This window comes from Carya illinoinensis, chromosome 16 (genome assembly GCF_018687715.1).
Source record: "Carya illinoinensis cultivar Pawnee chromosome 16, C.illinoinensisPawnee_v1, whole genome shotgun sequence".
Lineage (NCBI taxonomy): Eukaryota > Viridiplantae > Streptophyta > Magnoliopsida > Fagales > Juglandaceae > Carya > Carya illinoinensis.
The window spans coordinates 14,996,482-15,014,256 of NC_056767.1; the positions used below are offsets into that span (position 1 = coordinate 14,996,482).

General features: G+C 37.1%; 1 protein-coding gene across 1 annotated transcript; it reads right to left on the reverse strand.

Annotated features, from left to right (window-relative positions):
* Positions 1-16,727: 16,727 nt before the first annotated feature.
* On the reverse strand, positions 16,728-17,554 carry LOC122298855. Its single transcript, XM_043108702.1, has 2 exons — positions 17,132-17,554; positions 16,728-16,949 (listed from the first exon to the last, which is right to left on the reverse strand). The coding sequence occupies exons 1-2, from the start codon at positions 17,552-17,554 to the stop codon at positions 16,728-16,730; spliced, it is 645 nt and encodes a 214-aa protein (XP_042964636.1).
* Positions 17,555-17,775: the final 221 nt, after the last annotated feature.

The window sequence follows — 17,775 nt, forward strand, 5'->3', positions numbered from 1 at the left end:
CTAGTTGTGCGGATATTCGTCGATCTGTTACAGGGTGGTGCATGTTCTTTGGCAATGCGCTTATTTCTTGGAAGAGTAAGAAGCAGGACCGCATTTCCAAGTCTTCCACCGAGTCTGAATATCATGTTATGTCTTTCGTTTGCTTTGAGATCACGTGGCTTTGTGGGTTATTGGGTGAACTTGGGTTTCCTCAGCGTCATTCCACTCCTCTCCATGCTGACAATACCAGTACTATTCAGATCGCCGCTAATCCTGTTTTCCATGAGCGTACGAAACACATCGAAGTTCATTGTCATTCCATCCGTAAAGCTTTTGACAAGCATGTGATTACTCTTCCTCACATTTCCACTACACTTCAAACAGCTGACATCTTCACTAAAGCTCTTCCTCGGCATCGACATCAATTCTTGATTGACAAATTGATGCTTTTATATATCCCAGCATCAATTTGAGGGGGGATGTTACGTAGATAGAATTTGGGCATAATTATTGTAATTTAGCTAGCTTTCCTTTCTAGCTAGCTAATACATAACTGTCAATTACCTTGTAAATACTTACCTTGTATAGAAGATTTAGGTGTGGGAAATCTGGCAGTAATGATGTAAATATTCTTATATAATGAAAGTAAACCCTATGGAAAGGGTATTCAGACCAAAATTGACATGGGGTACCTGCTGGTTTAGAGATAGAGAGAAAGGAGGGGGGAAGCAGGCTACCTTGTCTCTGAAGGAAAGGGATTTCAAAAGCAGGCCGGATGGGAGTTTCAAATGTAGGTGCTTTACTTTGGAAAGAAAGCACGAGAAACTTGGGTTTTTTTCTGAAAAATTTATTCCAAAGTCTTGGTTTTGCTATAATAATTTGCATATGGTGTTCAAATGGCTAATGGAACTTGTTTTTCTAGGCCACAGCATGCATGCATGCATTTCTATATATATATTAATGTTGCAGTATCAATTTCTGTCATCTGAAAGTAGTACTGTCCCATACCTATTCATGCATGCATGTCCTCAGTTAGTCTTTTGTAGTTAATTTTCTGACCATCCAATTTTTATATATGGAGCAAACCTAAGATCATCGAATGATAAAAAATAAATATAAAGCAAAAACCATTAGCCCATGCAGCATAGAATAGAATCTTCCAATTGCATGATACATTATATATTTAAGTTACCGATACATTCTTGCTTAAATACTTCTAGTTCCGGTTGGCTAGAATACATTGAGACTCTCTGTCTCACATAAATTCATGCATGTCCCAAATCACTCAAGATAAGGCATGCATGCAATAAAATCAATCATATGTCTGAAAAAGTGCATCGGCTTTGTGATTTCATTCAAGGATAGAAACATATACATCTCACGTATTCTACAAGAAAAAGGGGTACGTACTTCCGGCGATGACTATAGCACATGACTGTATTTCCTGATCATTACTTCTTTGACTAGCATGAAGTAAAAATTATACGTTAAAGGGTTTTGTTTTAAATGCAACCGGCGGTTATCTATACATGCATCTCTATCTTTACCTTCCATTTGAAGGGAAAATGTACATGGACTCTTTTTAGACTTAGCTTGCTTCCCATTGATTCTAATTTCTGTGTGGAGTGCAATGTTCCTAAAACAAAGGTAGTTTGCGCCTACTTATCAAATTGCTACTATAACTTTCACTTTCATGTTCACTACAAGAAAAACCACCCATTGCAGCGATTTTTATATTGTTGCAAAAAAAAAAATCGCTGTGGTATTAGGTCTGGGGTGCCAAAATTCTCAGAATATTTTTATTTTTCCCCTTGATTTCTTTCCTTCTCCACTTCTCTCTATTCTTTCCTTCTCTAAAATTGCACAAGTACCCAGTCCCGATTACCTGCTTACTCCACCCATTTTCGCCGATTTAATCTTCATTTTCGATCACCACCCCAAGCTTAGTTCCTCCATCCAATTTTCCTCCCATGGAAGCTATGGTTGAACACCTCTCGTCCCCATGGTTTGCACATAACTACCCTTCGACCCAGCAACCTATCACACTCCATCTTCAAATCCTCGCAACGTCCACCCTTCCCAGTGACCTCTCACGGCGTCAACTCCTCCTTTGTGAGCTTTTGGCCCCATTTTCCGAGTCCCATTTCCCCACATCGGCCTTCTCCTTGCCGTTCTTGGTTCACCCATTTCACATAACTTCAAATCCCACAATCGGCTACCCCTAATTGAATATTGTCCGTCTTGGTTAAGCTAGCCCTACTTTATTTCTTCCCTTAAAAATTTCAATTCCCTGCCTCCATTTCGATGCAAAATTAAAAATTTGGGCAGTCCTGTTGCGATATATTTCTGCTCCAGGGGGAAAAAAATAAACGTACAGGTATCTAGGTATCTCTCTTGCCATTGCATTTATCTTCCCCCCTTCATGAGTGTGTTGCATTACAAAAGTAGTGGTTTGTTTTTTTTCCTTTGTGAAACTGAGTTTGCATGTTCCTCCTCTGTTTGCTGATTAATGTTGTGATCTGTTGAGTGTGTTTGATGTTTAATGTTGTGTATCAGTTGTGGGTATTAGATAATTTTTAATTTTAATGAACCAAATCGCCGCTTGTTTTTGCTGAATCAGAAGCTTTTCCTTTTATGGTTTGTGGTCCTGTTTTTCCAATTCTAACAAGGGCCAAGCAAATAAATGTCCCTTTAATTGCGTGTGGATAGCCCCAACTTTGTCCCAAAACTCACAAACTCATATACTCTAGAAAAAATGGCAGCACCTTGATTGTTGAATGGGTTCTGTTAGGCTGCTCAAAATACTTTTTGATAAACATAGTGAGGAGTTTGGACACTTGCAGTAACTAGAATAACATGTATCTTCTTGCTATTAGGTCAAATGGATTCTCTGTCCCCTGTATGCATGTTCGGTGGGTGTCATTATATGTTTAAAAATATACAGGCTTGATTATGGCACTTACTAATGGAAACAAAAAACTGTTAATGATAGAGTCTAAAGGTCAAAAAGCCAGGCTCATAAAGCCTAGAATGATTGATTATCACACCTCAATGATGGCAAAACTTAACCCACTTATCTGTACCATTAGCACTCATAGTTTAGGTATAAACATGTGTTTTTGCGATGTAAAACCTCTTTTCATATTGACATTCAAACACGTATAAATTTATTCTGAATAATGTAACATTACAATTTTAGATGCATAAAGGCATTTCTTAACCCACTTATCTGTACCATCAGCACACATAGTTTAAGTATAAACAGGTGTTTTTGCGATGTAAAACCTCTTTTCATATTGACATTCAAACACGTATAAATTTAGTCTGAATAATGTAACATTACAACTTTAGATGCATAAAAGGCATTTTTCTTGAAACTCATTATCACTTTAATAATTTTAATTATGGGGCAGCTGGGGCGATTTGCATGCATCTCTAATCTCCTAAAAAAAATTCAAAGCTGATCACTTGAATTTTAGACGGGGGCTTTAGGAAATCCAGTTACAAAATCCATGCTGATTTCATCCCATGTCCAAACTGGTATTGGTAGTAGCTGTAGTGCTCCCGAGGGTCTTTGATGCTCAGCCTTAACTTGCTGGCATGTTAGGCATTGAGCTACAAAGTTAACTACGTCTCGTTTCATTCCGCTCCACCAGTAGTGTTGTCTCAGGTCTCGATACATTTTGGTACTACCTGGATGCACTGTGTATAGAGACCGATGTGCCTTCCTCAATATTAGATTCCTTAGTTCCTTTTTAGCTGGTACACACAATCTTCCTTTAAACCGCAATGGTCCATCACCAGAAATCACAAAATCAGGTTGCTTTCCTTCTAAAATATCTGCTTTGATCTTCTGGAGGTTAAGGTCTTCACTTTGAGCAGCTTTAATTTGGCCCAATGTTGTCAGGCCAAGAACTAGGCTATTCAACCTTGCTTGTACATCCTTCACCATTTCCACTCCCAGCTTCTCTATATCTAGAAGAACAAATTTCTGGGGAGTATACATACTCCTGAGAGTGCCAGAAGAAGACTTCCGACTAAGGGCGTCAGCAACTACATTAGCTTTACCGGGGTGGTAGTTGATATTACAATCATAATCTTTCAATAGCTCCAACCATCTACGCTGCCTCATATTTAACTCCTTTTGAGTGAAGAAATATTTTAGACTCTTGAGGTCTGTATAAATTTCACAATGTTCCCCATAAAGGTAATGTCGCCATATCTTTAAGGCAAATACCACAGTAGCCAACTCTAAATCATGGGTTGGGTAGTTGCGCTCATAATCCTTAAGTTGACGCGAAGCATATGCTACAACTTTTCCATACTGCATAAGAACACACCCCAACCCTTTGTGTGAGGCATCGTTGTATATCACAAATCCTTCTGTACCCAAAGGTATAGTAAGAACAGGTGCCGTCACAAGTTTCTCCTTGAGCTCCTGAAAGCTTTTCTCACATTCTGCCGTCCATATGAATTCCTCACCCTTTCGGGTCAAGGTCGTTAAAGGAACTGCGATGCGAGAAAACCCTCCAACAAATCTTCGATAATACCCCGCAAGACCAAGGAAGCTTCTAATTTCTTGAATAGTTTTTGGTCTAGGCCATTCCACTATCGCCTCCACCTTTGCAGGATCTACGGAAATACCATCCTTTGAAATTATATGACCAAGAAAAGAAATCTTTTGTAATCAAAACTCACACTTATTCAACTTAGCATATAATTTCTTCTCCCGCAAAACTTGAAGAACAACCTCCAAATGCTTCACATGTTCTTCCGGGGTTCTTGAATAAATAAGAATGTCATCAATAAATACTATTACAAACTGATCAATATACTTCTTAAAGACACGATTCATCAAGTCCATGAAAGCCGCTGGGGCGTTAGTCAATCCAAAGGACATCACTAAAAATTCATTATGTCCATATCTCGTTCTGAAAACAGTCTTTGGAATATCCTCCGCCTTAATCTTCAACTGATGGTACCCTGATCGGAGATCAATTTTTGAAAATACTTGGGATCCTTGAAGTTGATCAAATAAATCATCAATCCGTGGTAGAGGATACCGATTCTTAACGGTCACCCTATTAAGTTCTCTATAATCGATACAAAGTCGCAATGACCCATCCTTCTTTTTCACAAAGAGAACTAGTGCACCCCACGGTGATACACTAGGGCGAATAAAGCCTTTTTCCAACAATTCTTGCAATTGATCCTTAAGCTCCTTGAGCTCTACAGGTGCCATCCGGTATGACGTTTTAGAGATAGGTGCCGTTCCCGGAATGATATCTATAGAGAACTCAATCTCGCTATCCGGAGGTAAGCCAGGTAGTTCGTTTGGAAAAACATTAGGAAAATCCTTCACCACCTCTATATTTTGCAACTTAGGCCCATTTGGTTGTGGCATCACCAAACTAGCAAGAAATCCTGCACAACCCTTCCTTAACATAGTGGTGGCCTTTAATGCAGAGATCACATTCGGCATAATACTCTTAGCCGTAGCACAGAAACGGAACTCTAACTCACCTGGTGGTCTAAAGATTACTTCCTTCTTGAAGCACTCCAAGCTAGCATGGTATTGAGACAACCAATCCATGCCCAAAATCACATCGAACTCCTCCATATCAAATAATATCAAATCAGCAAGGAGATGTCGATCTTGTATCTTTATCGCGCAACCCTTAAGCACAAACTGACAAATCATGGATTTCCCGAGAGGTGAAGAAACAGACATCATTGGCTCAAGAGGTTCAGGTGCTCTCTCGCTCAGGCATGCATATTTATGGGATATAAATGAATGCGTAGCACCAGAATCAAATAGTACTAAAGCACGATGTGAAAACAGGGAAAGAATACCTGTTACAACATTAGGAGAAGTATCAGCATCATCAAATGTTAACGCGAAAACTCGAGCCGGTGTTGGATTCTTCTGCCCTTGATTCTGCACTTGAGTATTAGGGGCCACAAGCATTGGACACTCCCGTGCCAAATGACCTATCTTACCACATTTAAAGCAGATGTTAGTTCCCATAAGGCACTTCCCGGCATGACGTTTGCCACAGTTTTGGCATGCGGGGTGAGGCGCTGTTGTACCACGTTGGGGAGGTTTGACCACTTGGATTGGCTTGGGCATCGGGCTGTACATAGGTCTCTTGCCCTTATTTTGCTCCATGGCATAAAATGGCCTCTTCCTTTGATTGAATTCCTCTGCCCGGACTCGTAAATTCTCCTCAAGTATCACTGCTCTATCTTCCAAGTCTGCGAACCTTCTAATCTTCAATGCAATAAGGGAGTCCATAATTCTGGGGTTTAGGCCTCGCTCAAACTTCTCAGCCTTCAGTGCCTCGGTGTGGACCAAGTGTGGGGCAAATCTCGACAACTCCACAAATTTTGATGCATACTATCTCACTGTCATTGTCCCTTGTTTCAAGTCAGCAAACTCTCGGGCCTTGGCCTCTCGAATGGATACAGGAAAGAACCGGTCATTAAATGCCTCTTTAAATTTATTCCATGATATAGGGGTAGCTTCACCCAATTCCTGCTGAATAAATCCGCGAGTGGCCTTCCACCACCCATTGGCCACATCAGCCAAGTTATATGCTGCAACTTCTACCTTTTGTTCCTCGGTACAACTGATTACATTGAAAATTTTCTCCAAGCGCTCTTAACCAATTATCTGCATCTAATTCCGTACCCTTGCCATCAAACAACGGAGGATGCTGTTTGCAGAAGCGATCAAAAGCAGTCAGATGTGGGACTTGTATTTGCATGGCGGTTTGCCCACTAGTGAAAGCCTCTATAAGGCGAGTTGCCGCATCTACAAGGTTTTCTGAATCTCTAGGAGATTCTTGTTGATATTCAGGATTACGGACACTGGGCCGCCCTCGACGTTTATAGTTATTGTGTTGCGTTGCCATACTAGAACCTGGATAACAATAGCATTAGCAAAAACTCATACAAAGTAGCATACATAACTTGAAATCTCTTTACAAAATTCATATTATGCAATAAGAAATACCATTTGAACCTGCTGCGGAACTTGGCATACTTTAGAGAAAGGGCCTTAGCCTAGTTTACCCCTAAAGTCTACAGGACTTTTTAACCTTTGCTTTGATACCAAGATTTGTCTCAACCCTACCCTATCAAGAGTGAGACTATGATCCCGTACCTGTTCTTTTTTTTTTCCTATTATAACAGTAAATTTATTTCTAAATGAATGCCCATATTTTTATTAGTATTATTATTATTTTATTAAATTTTTATTTATTTATTTCTTTTTTAAAAAAGACCATGCGTGACGATTCGAACGCATCACACATAAATTCTAATTTCTAATTAAAAAAAACATCTAATAGACATACCTTTACATTCCTTTACAAAGGACTCAGAGTCCGTCATCCATTTATTTAACATAACTACTTTAAACAAAAAGGGACTCAGTTCGTTCAGTCTTTACAAAAGAAAACTAACTTAAAGCAGGAGGGGTTTCCATTACCCCACTATATACCTTATACCCGAAGGTGTCTTGTCTAGAAGTTAACTCAATAAAACATCCCCGTGTGGGGTCTAGTATTAAAACGTAAGAAACATATATCTTTATAAAAAGAAACCAAACTACCCAGGGACTACTAAACGTCGGCCCCTCCCTCCTCAGAAATTCTCAGCTCCTCAATAGATTCGTCTGTACCTGGACGTTTAAAACATAAATACAAAGTGAGTCTAATACTCAGTAAGCAGTACACCATGCTGTAACTTAATAAGCATATAGTATTTTCTTTTGAAAACATGCATCATAAGCCAATACTAATTTTGACAATATTTCCATGCATATGCTTTTTTTATAACATCATGCATACACTTACTTCTTACTATCATGCATATATTCACTTCATGCTTTCATGCAAAATCTTTATTTCTTATTTTCATACATACTTATATATCATATCTTCATGCATACACTTAGTTTAATCTCACTTTCTTTTGGCCGACACACTATTACGCCTCGTGTGTTGGGGTTAGCGGTCCTATTAGACCTGGATTCCACCCGTGGTCACAGGTTAGGAACCCATTTCTGTCAGGGGGCAGCACTGGGTGCACTACCAGTACTACTTACCCAGCATTGCAATCTGCCCATTTCTTTGATATCATTTCCTTTCATGTGGTCATTACATATTTTCATACATTAATTCATTCATTTTCTTTTTTTGAAATCAACATTTTTAGTATCTTCCTTAGTCTGATGAATATGTTTTTATTTTGGAAAATAACATTTTATGTCATGCTTACATATAAATAAAATCTTAGTTATTTCAAGAAGCATGTATAAAAATTTCATGACTTAGGATCTACATACATGCATTACCATATACACATACAATTAATTATAATCGATAGGATACTTAACAGGGGCTACCAAGAAAGGCTTGTACATAATATAAACTCATTTATTCTTTAATTAGAGGAACGTTTGGAAAGAGATAGAGAAATATTCTTCCACAAGAGAACTTGGCATGGGCGCATGGTCATAGCTACTTACCTTGATCCGCTGCAACCCCTTTAACTTTAGAAAATCCTAATCCAATAAATAACAAGTGTGTTAAAACTCATCCAACATCCTTTAGATTCCCTTTTTAACGATGGTTAAAAAAATTATAAATCTAACGTCGTTTTCTACCCTTAATCTTATTTCAAATAACTACCCTCTCGACAAATCCTTACAAGAGCAACATAAGAAGATAGTTAATTTAGTTAACATAACATCAAAACAGCTCCATATATGTATTTAATCACTTAAAACAGAACATAATTATATATATATACAAAACACAACATCAAAACAGCCCTATATATATACTTAATTCCTTAAAACAGAGCATATATGTAGATATACAAAACATAACATCAAAACAGCCCCATATAAATACTTAATCCCTTAAAACAGAGCATATATGTATATATATAAAACATAATATCAAAATATAAGCTAAACAATTTAGTTAGCTTCCAAAATCACATTAAACAATTTACCTTAAGCTCCTAAATTCTTTCAAGAGGTGAAGTGAAGGTCCAAAGCTTGAAAAAAATGAGAGGAGTTTGATTTCATGAAGAGGAGAAGAAAAGAGGGAAGTGGCGTTGGCTAGCATGGAAAGGGAGGTGAAGAAGACTTGTTCTTCATTTGTTAGGTGTAGACCGACGGTTTGAAGGGAAAATTCTTCATTTGTTAGGTGTAGACCGAAGGTTTGAAGGGAAAATTCTTCATTTGTTAGTTGTAGACCGACGGTTTGAAGGGAAATTCTTCATTTGTTAGGTGTAGACCGACGGTTCATAAGAGAAGAAGGCTTAGTTAAATTTTTGGTCATTAAAAGCTTAAGGAAATGGAGGGCTAGGATTAGATTTAGGAAGATAACTATTCCCACTACCAATCTAATGGTGGGAATCATTTGTACTCTTTCATAAATAATAAAATTTTAGGATTTGAAGAGAAAATATAAGGCCTTAAAAATCATGTGCTTAATTTATTTTAACAACCCACATAAAAATAAAAACACACCCATCTAAAATAAAATAATATCCCACTCTTTTTCTTTGAGGTACGTTCAATCACGAGGACGAGATTATTTTAAGGTGGGGAGAGTTGTAATACCTTAGTCTTACCAGGTAAGTCTTTACGTCATTTTTTTTATTCCTTAAGTTAAATATGTTCATGTAAAGATTTTTATTATTTTATTTTAGATGGGTGTGTTTTTATTTTTATGTGGGTTGTTAAAATAAATTAAGTACATGATTTTTAAGGCCTTATAGTATTTTCTCCTTAAATCCTAAAATTTTATTATTTATGAAAGAGTACAAATGATTCCCACCATTGGATTGGTAGTTGGAATAGTTATCTTCCTAAATCTACTCCTAGCCCTCCATTTCCTTAAACTTTTAATGACAAAAAATTTAACTAAGCTTTCTTCTCTTATGAACCGTCGGTCTACACTTAATAAATGAAGAATTTTCCTTCAAACCGTCGGTCTACACCTAACAAATGAAGAATTTCCCTTCAAATCGTCGGTCTACACCTAACAAATGAAGAATTTCCCCTTCAAACCGTCGGTCTACACCTAACAAATGAAGAACAAGTCTTCTTCATCTCCCTTTCCATGCTAGCCAACGCCACTTCCCTCTTTTCTTTTCCTCTTCAAGAAATCAAACTCCTCTTATTTTCTTCAAGTTTTGAACCTTCACTTCATCTCTTGAAAGAATCTAGGAGTTTAAGGTAAATTGTTTAATGTGATTTTGGAAGCTAACTAAATTGTTTAGCTTATGTTTTGATGTTATGTTTTATATATATACATATATGCTCTGTTTTAAGGGATTAAGTATTTATATGAGGCTGTTTTGATGTTATGTTTTGTATATCTACATATATGCTCTGTTTTAAGGGATTAATTATATATATAGGGCTGTTTTGATGTTGTGTTTTGTATATATATAATTATGTTCTGTTTTAAGTGATTAAATGCATATATGGAGCTGTTTTGATGTTATGTTAACTAAATTAACTATCTTCTTATGTTACTCTTGTAAGGATTTGTCGAGAGGGTAGTTATTTGAAGTAACATTAAGGGTAGAAAACGACATTAGATTTATAATTTTTTTAGCCATCGTTAAAAAGGGGATCTAAAGGATGTTGGATGAATTTTAACACACTTGTTATTTATTGGATTAGGATTTTCTGAAGTTAAATGTGTTGCAGCGGATCGAGGTAAGTAGCTATGACCATGCGCCCACGCCAAGTTCTCTTGTGGAAGAATATTTCTCTATCTCTTTCCAAACGTTCCTCTAATTAAAGAATAAATGAGTTTATATTATGTACAAGCCTTTCTTGGTAGCCCTTGTTAAGTATCCTATCGATTATAATTGATTGTATGTGTATATGGTAATGCTTGCATGTAGATCCTAAGTCATGAAATTTTTATATATGCTTCTTGAAATAACTAAGATTTTATTTATATGTAAGCATGATATAAAATGCTATTTTCCAAAATAAAAGCATATTCATCGGACTAAGGAAGATACTGAAAATGTTGATTTCAAAGAAAGAAAATGAATGAATTAATGTATGAAAATATGTAAAGGCCACATGAAAGGAAATGATATCAAAGAAATGGGCAGATTGTAATGCCGGGTAAGTAGTACTGGTAGTACACCCAGTGCAACTCCCTGATAGAAAGGGGTTTCTAACCTGTGGCCACGGGTGGAATCCAGGTCCAATAGGACCGCTAACCCCAACACACGGGGCGTAATAGTGTGTCGGCCAAAAGAAAGTGAAAGATTAAATTAAGTGTATGCATGAAGATATGATATATAAGTATGTATGAAAATAAGAAATAAAGATTTTGCATGAAAGTATGAAGTGAGTATATGCATGATAGTAAGAAGTAAGTGTATGTATGATGTTATAAAGAAAGTATATGCATGGAAGTATTGTCAGAATTAGTATTGGGGTGCGGTGCACGGGACCGGGGTTTATTCTGCAGGGGTGGGTCCAAAGGGCCCTGCCTTGGAGAGGTTCCCCGACATAAAAAAAAAAAAAAAGTATTGGTTTATGGATGCATGTTTTCAAAAGAAAGTACTATATGCTTATTAAGTTAACAGCATGGTGTACTACTTACTGAGTATTAGACTCACTTTGTGTTTATGTTTTAAACGTCCAGGTACAGACGAATCTATTGAGGAGGTGAGTATTTCTGAGGAGGGAGGGGCCGACGTTTAGTAGTCTTTGGGTAGTTTGGTTTCTTTTTATGAAGATATATGTTTCTTACGTTTTAATACTGAACCCCACACGAGGATGTTTTATTGAGTTAACTTCTAGACAAGACACCTTCGGGTATAAGGTATATAGTGGGGTAATGGAAACCCCTCCTGCTTTAAGTTAGTTTTCTTTTGTAAAGACTGAACGGCCTGAATCCCTTTTTGTTTAAAGTAGTTATGTTAAATAAATGGATGACGGACTCTGAGAGTCCTTTGTAAAGGAATGTAAAGGTATGTCTATTACATGTTTCTTTCAGTTAGAAATTAGAATATATGCGTGATGCGTTCGAATCGTCACACATTATCTTTTAAAAAATAAAAAATATATATACACACCCTTACTAGTGTGTGTGTATATATATGTATGGAAGCTTTGAAAGGAGAATGCAATTATAAGGGGATGGCTTCATACCAAAAAAGAAATTATGAAATACCAGGGCTGTAGAGTTTGTAGTAAAGGATGTCCAGTTAATTCGTGCTGAGGTTTCTAACTTAATTCCATATTTTTATTAGATATCTTTGCTGATCTATAATTTCACTCTCTATGATTGAGTCAGACAAAGTTTTTCTCATTTGCTATAAACTAACCCCTGCAGCAGAATATTGGTTGTCGTGAAGATTTGTTTCCTGGTTTCATAATTTTCTAGTTTCAATTGTGTACGTATCTAGGAGGTAGTAAATATTAATTGTTAACTAATATTAAGTAATATACTTTTATATTTCTCCCGTATTCCCCTTTCCTCCAAAGAAAAAGGTAAGATTGTGAAATCTTTGCACTAGAATAACTCCATACGTCCCAAGTGCCATAGTATCACTAGGTTCATTTTCTAATGTGAAGGTTTTTCCTCATAAAGGTATGGTTTGATTACGAATTTGCTTTTTCCTTGTCGTTTGACATTTATCAATGTGGTTTTGTGATCATTTTGTCATATTGACTCTGATAATAGTAGCTGTAGGATACATTTTCTTGCATCAACATCTGCGTATGTGCAAAGGCTGGATAAAAAATTGCAATCCGACCACTGGATGGTTGGTTTTATAATGCAGGTAATGTTGAAGAATGAGGCACTAGCATTTTATTAGCTTTAGCCTATTTTATTCTTGGATATGGAAAGTTAATACCCATTTCACATAATTCGTGTTCCCCCACTCTACCTCCTCCCTCCCCCTAAAACTCTGGATGACTTTATGCACTTGATATGGATCTACAAGTATCAAAACACAAAAACCTCTATTTGTGTATATGCTTATTGCTGATTGTTGCTGGGAGGGAGTCCTTAAGTTTATCGGTTGGCACAATTTTACAAATTGTGCTTTAATGCAAATTTTGACAGCATGGCATGAGCTTTACTAAATCGACCTGAGTAATATATATTTAGGCTGTACTAACGCATGGGACTTGCCCTTGTTGCACTATACTATTATTTCCCTCACATTGAGATAACTGCACTATGGCATGATGCTTCACTAATTTGCCCTTTTAATTAGATAGGCAGCGTTTCAAATTTAGGAATTACGCATTGTGTTTTTTCTAGTTGGTTACATCTTGCATCAAATGAGGTTAAGAAATCTGAGTTTTGGATTATTTGTTGGCAGGTTAAGCTGGCCTTTATCTTGTACACCACATTGTGGTCGATATTTCCTTCAATCAGTTAGAAGGGCTCTGCACACTATGTTTTCTTGAGTTGGAGCCTTTTCTGACAAATCTGAACTAAATGCTTGCACGGTAATCAGATGCTTGACTATATAGAGTTAACCAGTTGTATTCGAAAAACTCATTAATAATTTATTGAATATAGAGCCAGTTCATTGCAGGGAAATAAAATTTTCGAAAATAACACCTTTTGTTTTATTAGATTGATAAAGTTTTTTTATGCTGTGTAGAGTTTGATTGTTTAAGGTGTTATAATGTAGTATTCAATTATCTGTGTTTTTCGTTGGCCACCCTTTTCTTTAGGTACAGTTTTGCTAGTAATTTTGGGCACCATAGCCTCGTATCCTTTTTGTAATAGTTATTTGTTGCAAATGGAAGATAACGTTGATGGTGCTGCTTAATGTACAGGTTGAGTGTCTGATTGGCAAAGATCATCAGGATAAACTTACGTATTATCTTGATTAAAGCTTGGTCCTACTTGAGAGCCACATTATTGGTGCTGATCATGGCTTGATTTCCACATATGCTTTGGAGACATTGGTCGACGATTTTCCATCGATGTCTAGTTGGCACTCACCATTGTGTTTATTGAGAGAAATTTTAAAGCTCAAATATCCTACTTTATGCATTTCAGAAACAATAGCTGCCCCGGTTTGTAGTACTTAATTGCCTTTCATTAGTGCACCAAGGCCAGTATAGATTAGTAAAAGAATCTGAAACTGTTGTATTGGATGATTGAATTTATGTGCTATTAAAGTTATCAAAGTATTGGATGAATGAGTTTAAACTATTAGAATACATATGATGTATTGTAGTATTTGGGAATATTGTAAGTGAGTTGTAGCAGGACTTGAATTAGGTACCCCAAAAAAGTCCAAATTTGCGTACTGGGCATAGCTAATTTATAAACCCATTTGCAGTGATTTTTTTTCATGCTGCGCATCAAATTTTGAATACGAAATAATCTTTTGCGTCAAAAATCATTCGCTGCAAATGGAAAATATGGCCAAAGAAAATGAATATTTGCAATGTTTTTTATATGCTGTGAAAAAAATTATTTGCAGCAATTTTGGCAGACACTAAAAATTAGAAACCTATTTGCAGCGATATTTTAGCTATTTGTGACAGTAATAAATCGATGCAAATGAACATGATTTTTTTTTTTTTTTTGATAAGTACAACTTTCCATTAAAATAAATAAAGATTTACAGTTAGCTATCAAGCCAAATGGCTTGAGAGATAAAGTCCGGAATCCATCCCACCACAATTGAATAGGATCAAATAAACAAGCATGATGAGTTGCCTCATTTCCTAGTCTATTAACACGAACAATTTTTACATCCACAAACTTTGTCAACAGGCCCCGAATCTCATGAATAATATCTCCCCAAGGTGACAGGTCGTCAACATCTTCATTCAAGACTTGAACTACAAGCAGACAGTCCGACTCCAGCAGCAGATGAGAAATACCCATATGCACAATAAGTTGCAGTCCTCGTAAAACAGCTAAAAACTCAATCACCTCAGGTAACTCCACCTCCCATTCCACCTTAGTAGTTGCCATGAGAATATGATCATGAGGATTTCGCAACAAAGGCTCCAATACCAGCTTGATGAAGTTGATGGCAAGTGGCGCCATCAAGATTCCAAAGCTTGCATACCTCTCAGATTTTTAACCTGTACAGCAATCTCATAGATACTCTGAGATCTATTCACCCTCTCAATCACAGGCAGATATAAAGGCCATAAAGAAGCAAAATTGGGACAATTTAGAAGAGCATGGGCTGAATCCTCTATTGGCGAGTCACAAAAATTGCAACCCACTCCAACATTAACCTTTTTCCTCATTAAAGTATCAACTGTTGGAAGACACTCTAAACAAGTGCGCCATGAAAGTATTTTCACTCATTAATGTTGAATCCTTATTCTCTATATTGCCTTCCAAAGATCCATCTAGACCATAGTAGTAGAAGATTCGCCCCCAGCCCTTCTCTTATTCTCCCTTAACCACCGATAAGCAGATTTCACACTAAATATACCAGTCCTATCCGCCCCCCCTCCCCTCTCCCCACATATGAGCTTATCATGCTGGTCCTTGGACAAACTGGGATCTTCAGAATTTTATCTGCTATATTTGGAGTGAAGAGAGCTCTCACCTCATTAATATTCCACCACTTTGTATCACAATCCAATAGAGCCACAACAGTATCATTATCATCTCCATAGGCACCAACCGAAGTAGCATGGTCCACCAAATCAGACTCTAAATTTGGTATCCATTTATCCTTCCACACTCATACAGTCATACCATCCCTTATCCTCCATCTACGCTCATTCTTGAGAATATACTTCGCTTCCCAAATGCCCCTCCAAGTGTAAGACGGATTTCGCCCCAACTTAGACTCTAAAAAACTTGTATGAGCAAAGTACTTTGCTTTAAAGAGTAGGTGCAAAAGGGAAACTTCACCATTCAAAATTCGCCACCCTTGTTTAGCCAAAAGAGCCATATTAAAGTCCCTCAAATCTTTGAACCCCATTCCACCATTGGCTCTACTCTCACAAGGTTTAGGCCAGCTTACCAGTGAATCTTCCTCTCATCCTTTCGTTGACTCCACCAAAACCGAGCCATCATAGCCTCTAAATCAAAACATAGGACATGAGGAAGAAGGAAATAGCTCATAGAATAGGTTGGGATCGACATTGTCACAGCTTTAATCCACACTTCTTTACCCCCTTGTGATTACAACTTTTCTTTCCAACTCTATAACTTCTTCCAAACTCAATGTTTGGTATCAGAAAAGGCCTGCACCTTAGACCTTCCAACAATAGGTGGCAAGCCAAGATACTTCTCATAATTATTTTCAGCATCATTATGCCACATATCCAAAATCTGTCTCCGAAGATCCGCACTAACATTGTGACTAAAAACCATAGAGGTTTTATCCATATTGATTTTTTTGACCCGAGGCCAACTCACAAGTCTTCAACAGTTGTTGCACATGTAAAGTTTCTTGGACTGAAGCTTGACAGAAAACCACACTATCGTCAGCAAACAAAAGATGATTAATAACTGGAGCATCTCGACATATTCTAACCCCACTAATTTGCTTATCCTCCCTTGCCTTCTTCAACAAAGAAATAAGATCCTTAGTGCAAAGGAGGAAGAGGTAAGGGGAAAGAGGGATCCCCTTGCCTCAATCCTCTAGTTGGAACCACTAGGCCTTTAGGACTCCCATTTACCAAAACAGAGTAAGTAATATTTTTAACAAAAACCATAATTAGAGATATAACTCTCATATCAAATCCCAAAGAGAGCAAAACTATTTCCAGAAAATCCCATTTTGCTTATATCAACTTTAACAGACATATAACCCTTCGTACCCACTCTCCTTTGTTTCAAATAGTGAATAAGCTTATATGCTATCAAAACATTATCTGTTATCAAACAGCCTGGTACAAAAGCAAATTGAGGTTTAGAAACAACATCATTAAGAATTCCCTTCAACCTATTCGCAATCACCTTCGAGATCAACTTATACATAACATTACAAAGACTCATAGGTCTGAAATCTGTTATTTTCTTACGACTACTATTCTTCTTAGGAACCAAGGTAATAAAAGTATGATTCAAGCTTTGAGGGGAACGCACCAGTATTGAGGGCCGACAACACTACTTTAGTAACCTTAGGACACAAAACTGACCAATAATGTTGAAAAAATATACGGGCCATCCCATCTGGCCTTGGAGCCTTCAAATTTCAAGGCAAGTACCACCTCTGCCTCAGTATAGATAGCAGTCAAAGATTCATTCATAGTAGAAGTAACTCTACCATGCAGACTACTCAAAAAATCCATATTTCCTCGATGTGATGCAGTAGAGAATAAATCCCCACAATAGTCCACAATCAACTTATCTTTTCCATCCCCATGCACCCATTCCCCCCTTACATCTCTCAGTTTCAAAATAGAATTTCTTTTCCTATGAATGGAGGCTTTCAGATGAAAGAACCGAGAGCTTTTATCCCCTTCCTTAAGCCAGAGAGCCTTAAAACACTGCCTCCACATTAGTTCATCCCTTGCTAACCACATCTGCACATTCTTCCTGGCATTAACTATAACGCTCATCCTTTAGAAAATGATTTTATTAAAAGAGACGAGAATTACCATTTGTTTTGAAATTTCTTTTCCTTCCATGCCAGGATACAAAATATTTCATGTTTATAAATTAAACATATTTCTTAATTTAAAAGGTTACAGTGAAAAACATTAAAATTTTAAATTAAAGTCTCTCATACAAAACGTTGTGCCTAGGCTTTTGTGCTCTTTCCCTTGGGTCGTGTTTGTCA

What these genes read in the sequence shown, in the direction of transcription:
- LOC122298855 (XM_043108702.1), bottom strand. Translation starts at nt 17,554, where the DNA reads ATGAGCGTTATAGTTAATGCCAGGAAGAATGTGCAGATGTGGTTAGCA. An exon ending in ATATTTTTTCAACATTATTG is followed by an intron (nt 16,950 to 17,131) that starts GTCAGTTTTGTG and finishes TTGATCTCGAAG; the next exon opens with GTGATTGCGAATAGGTTGAA.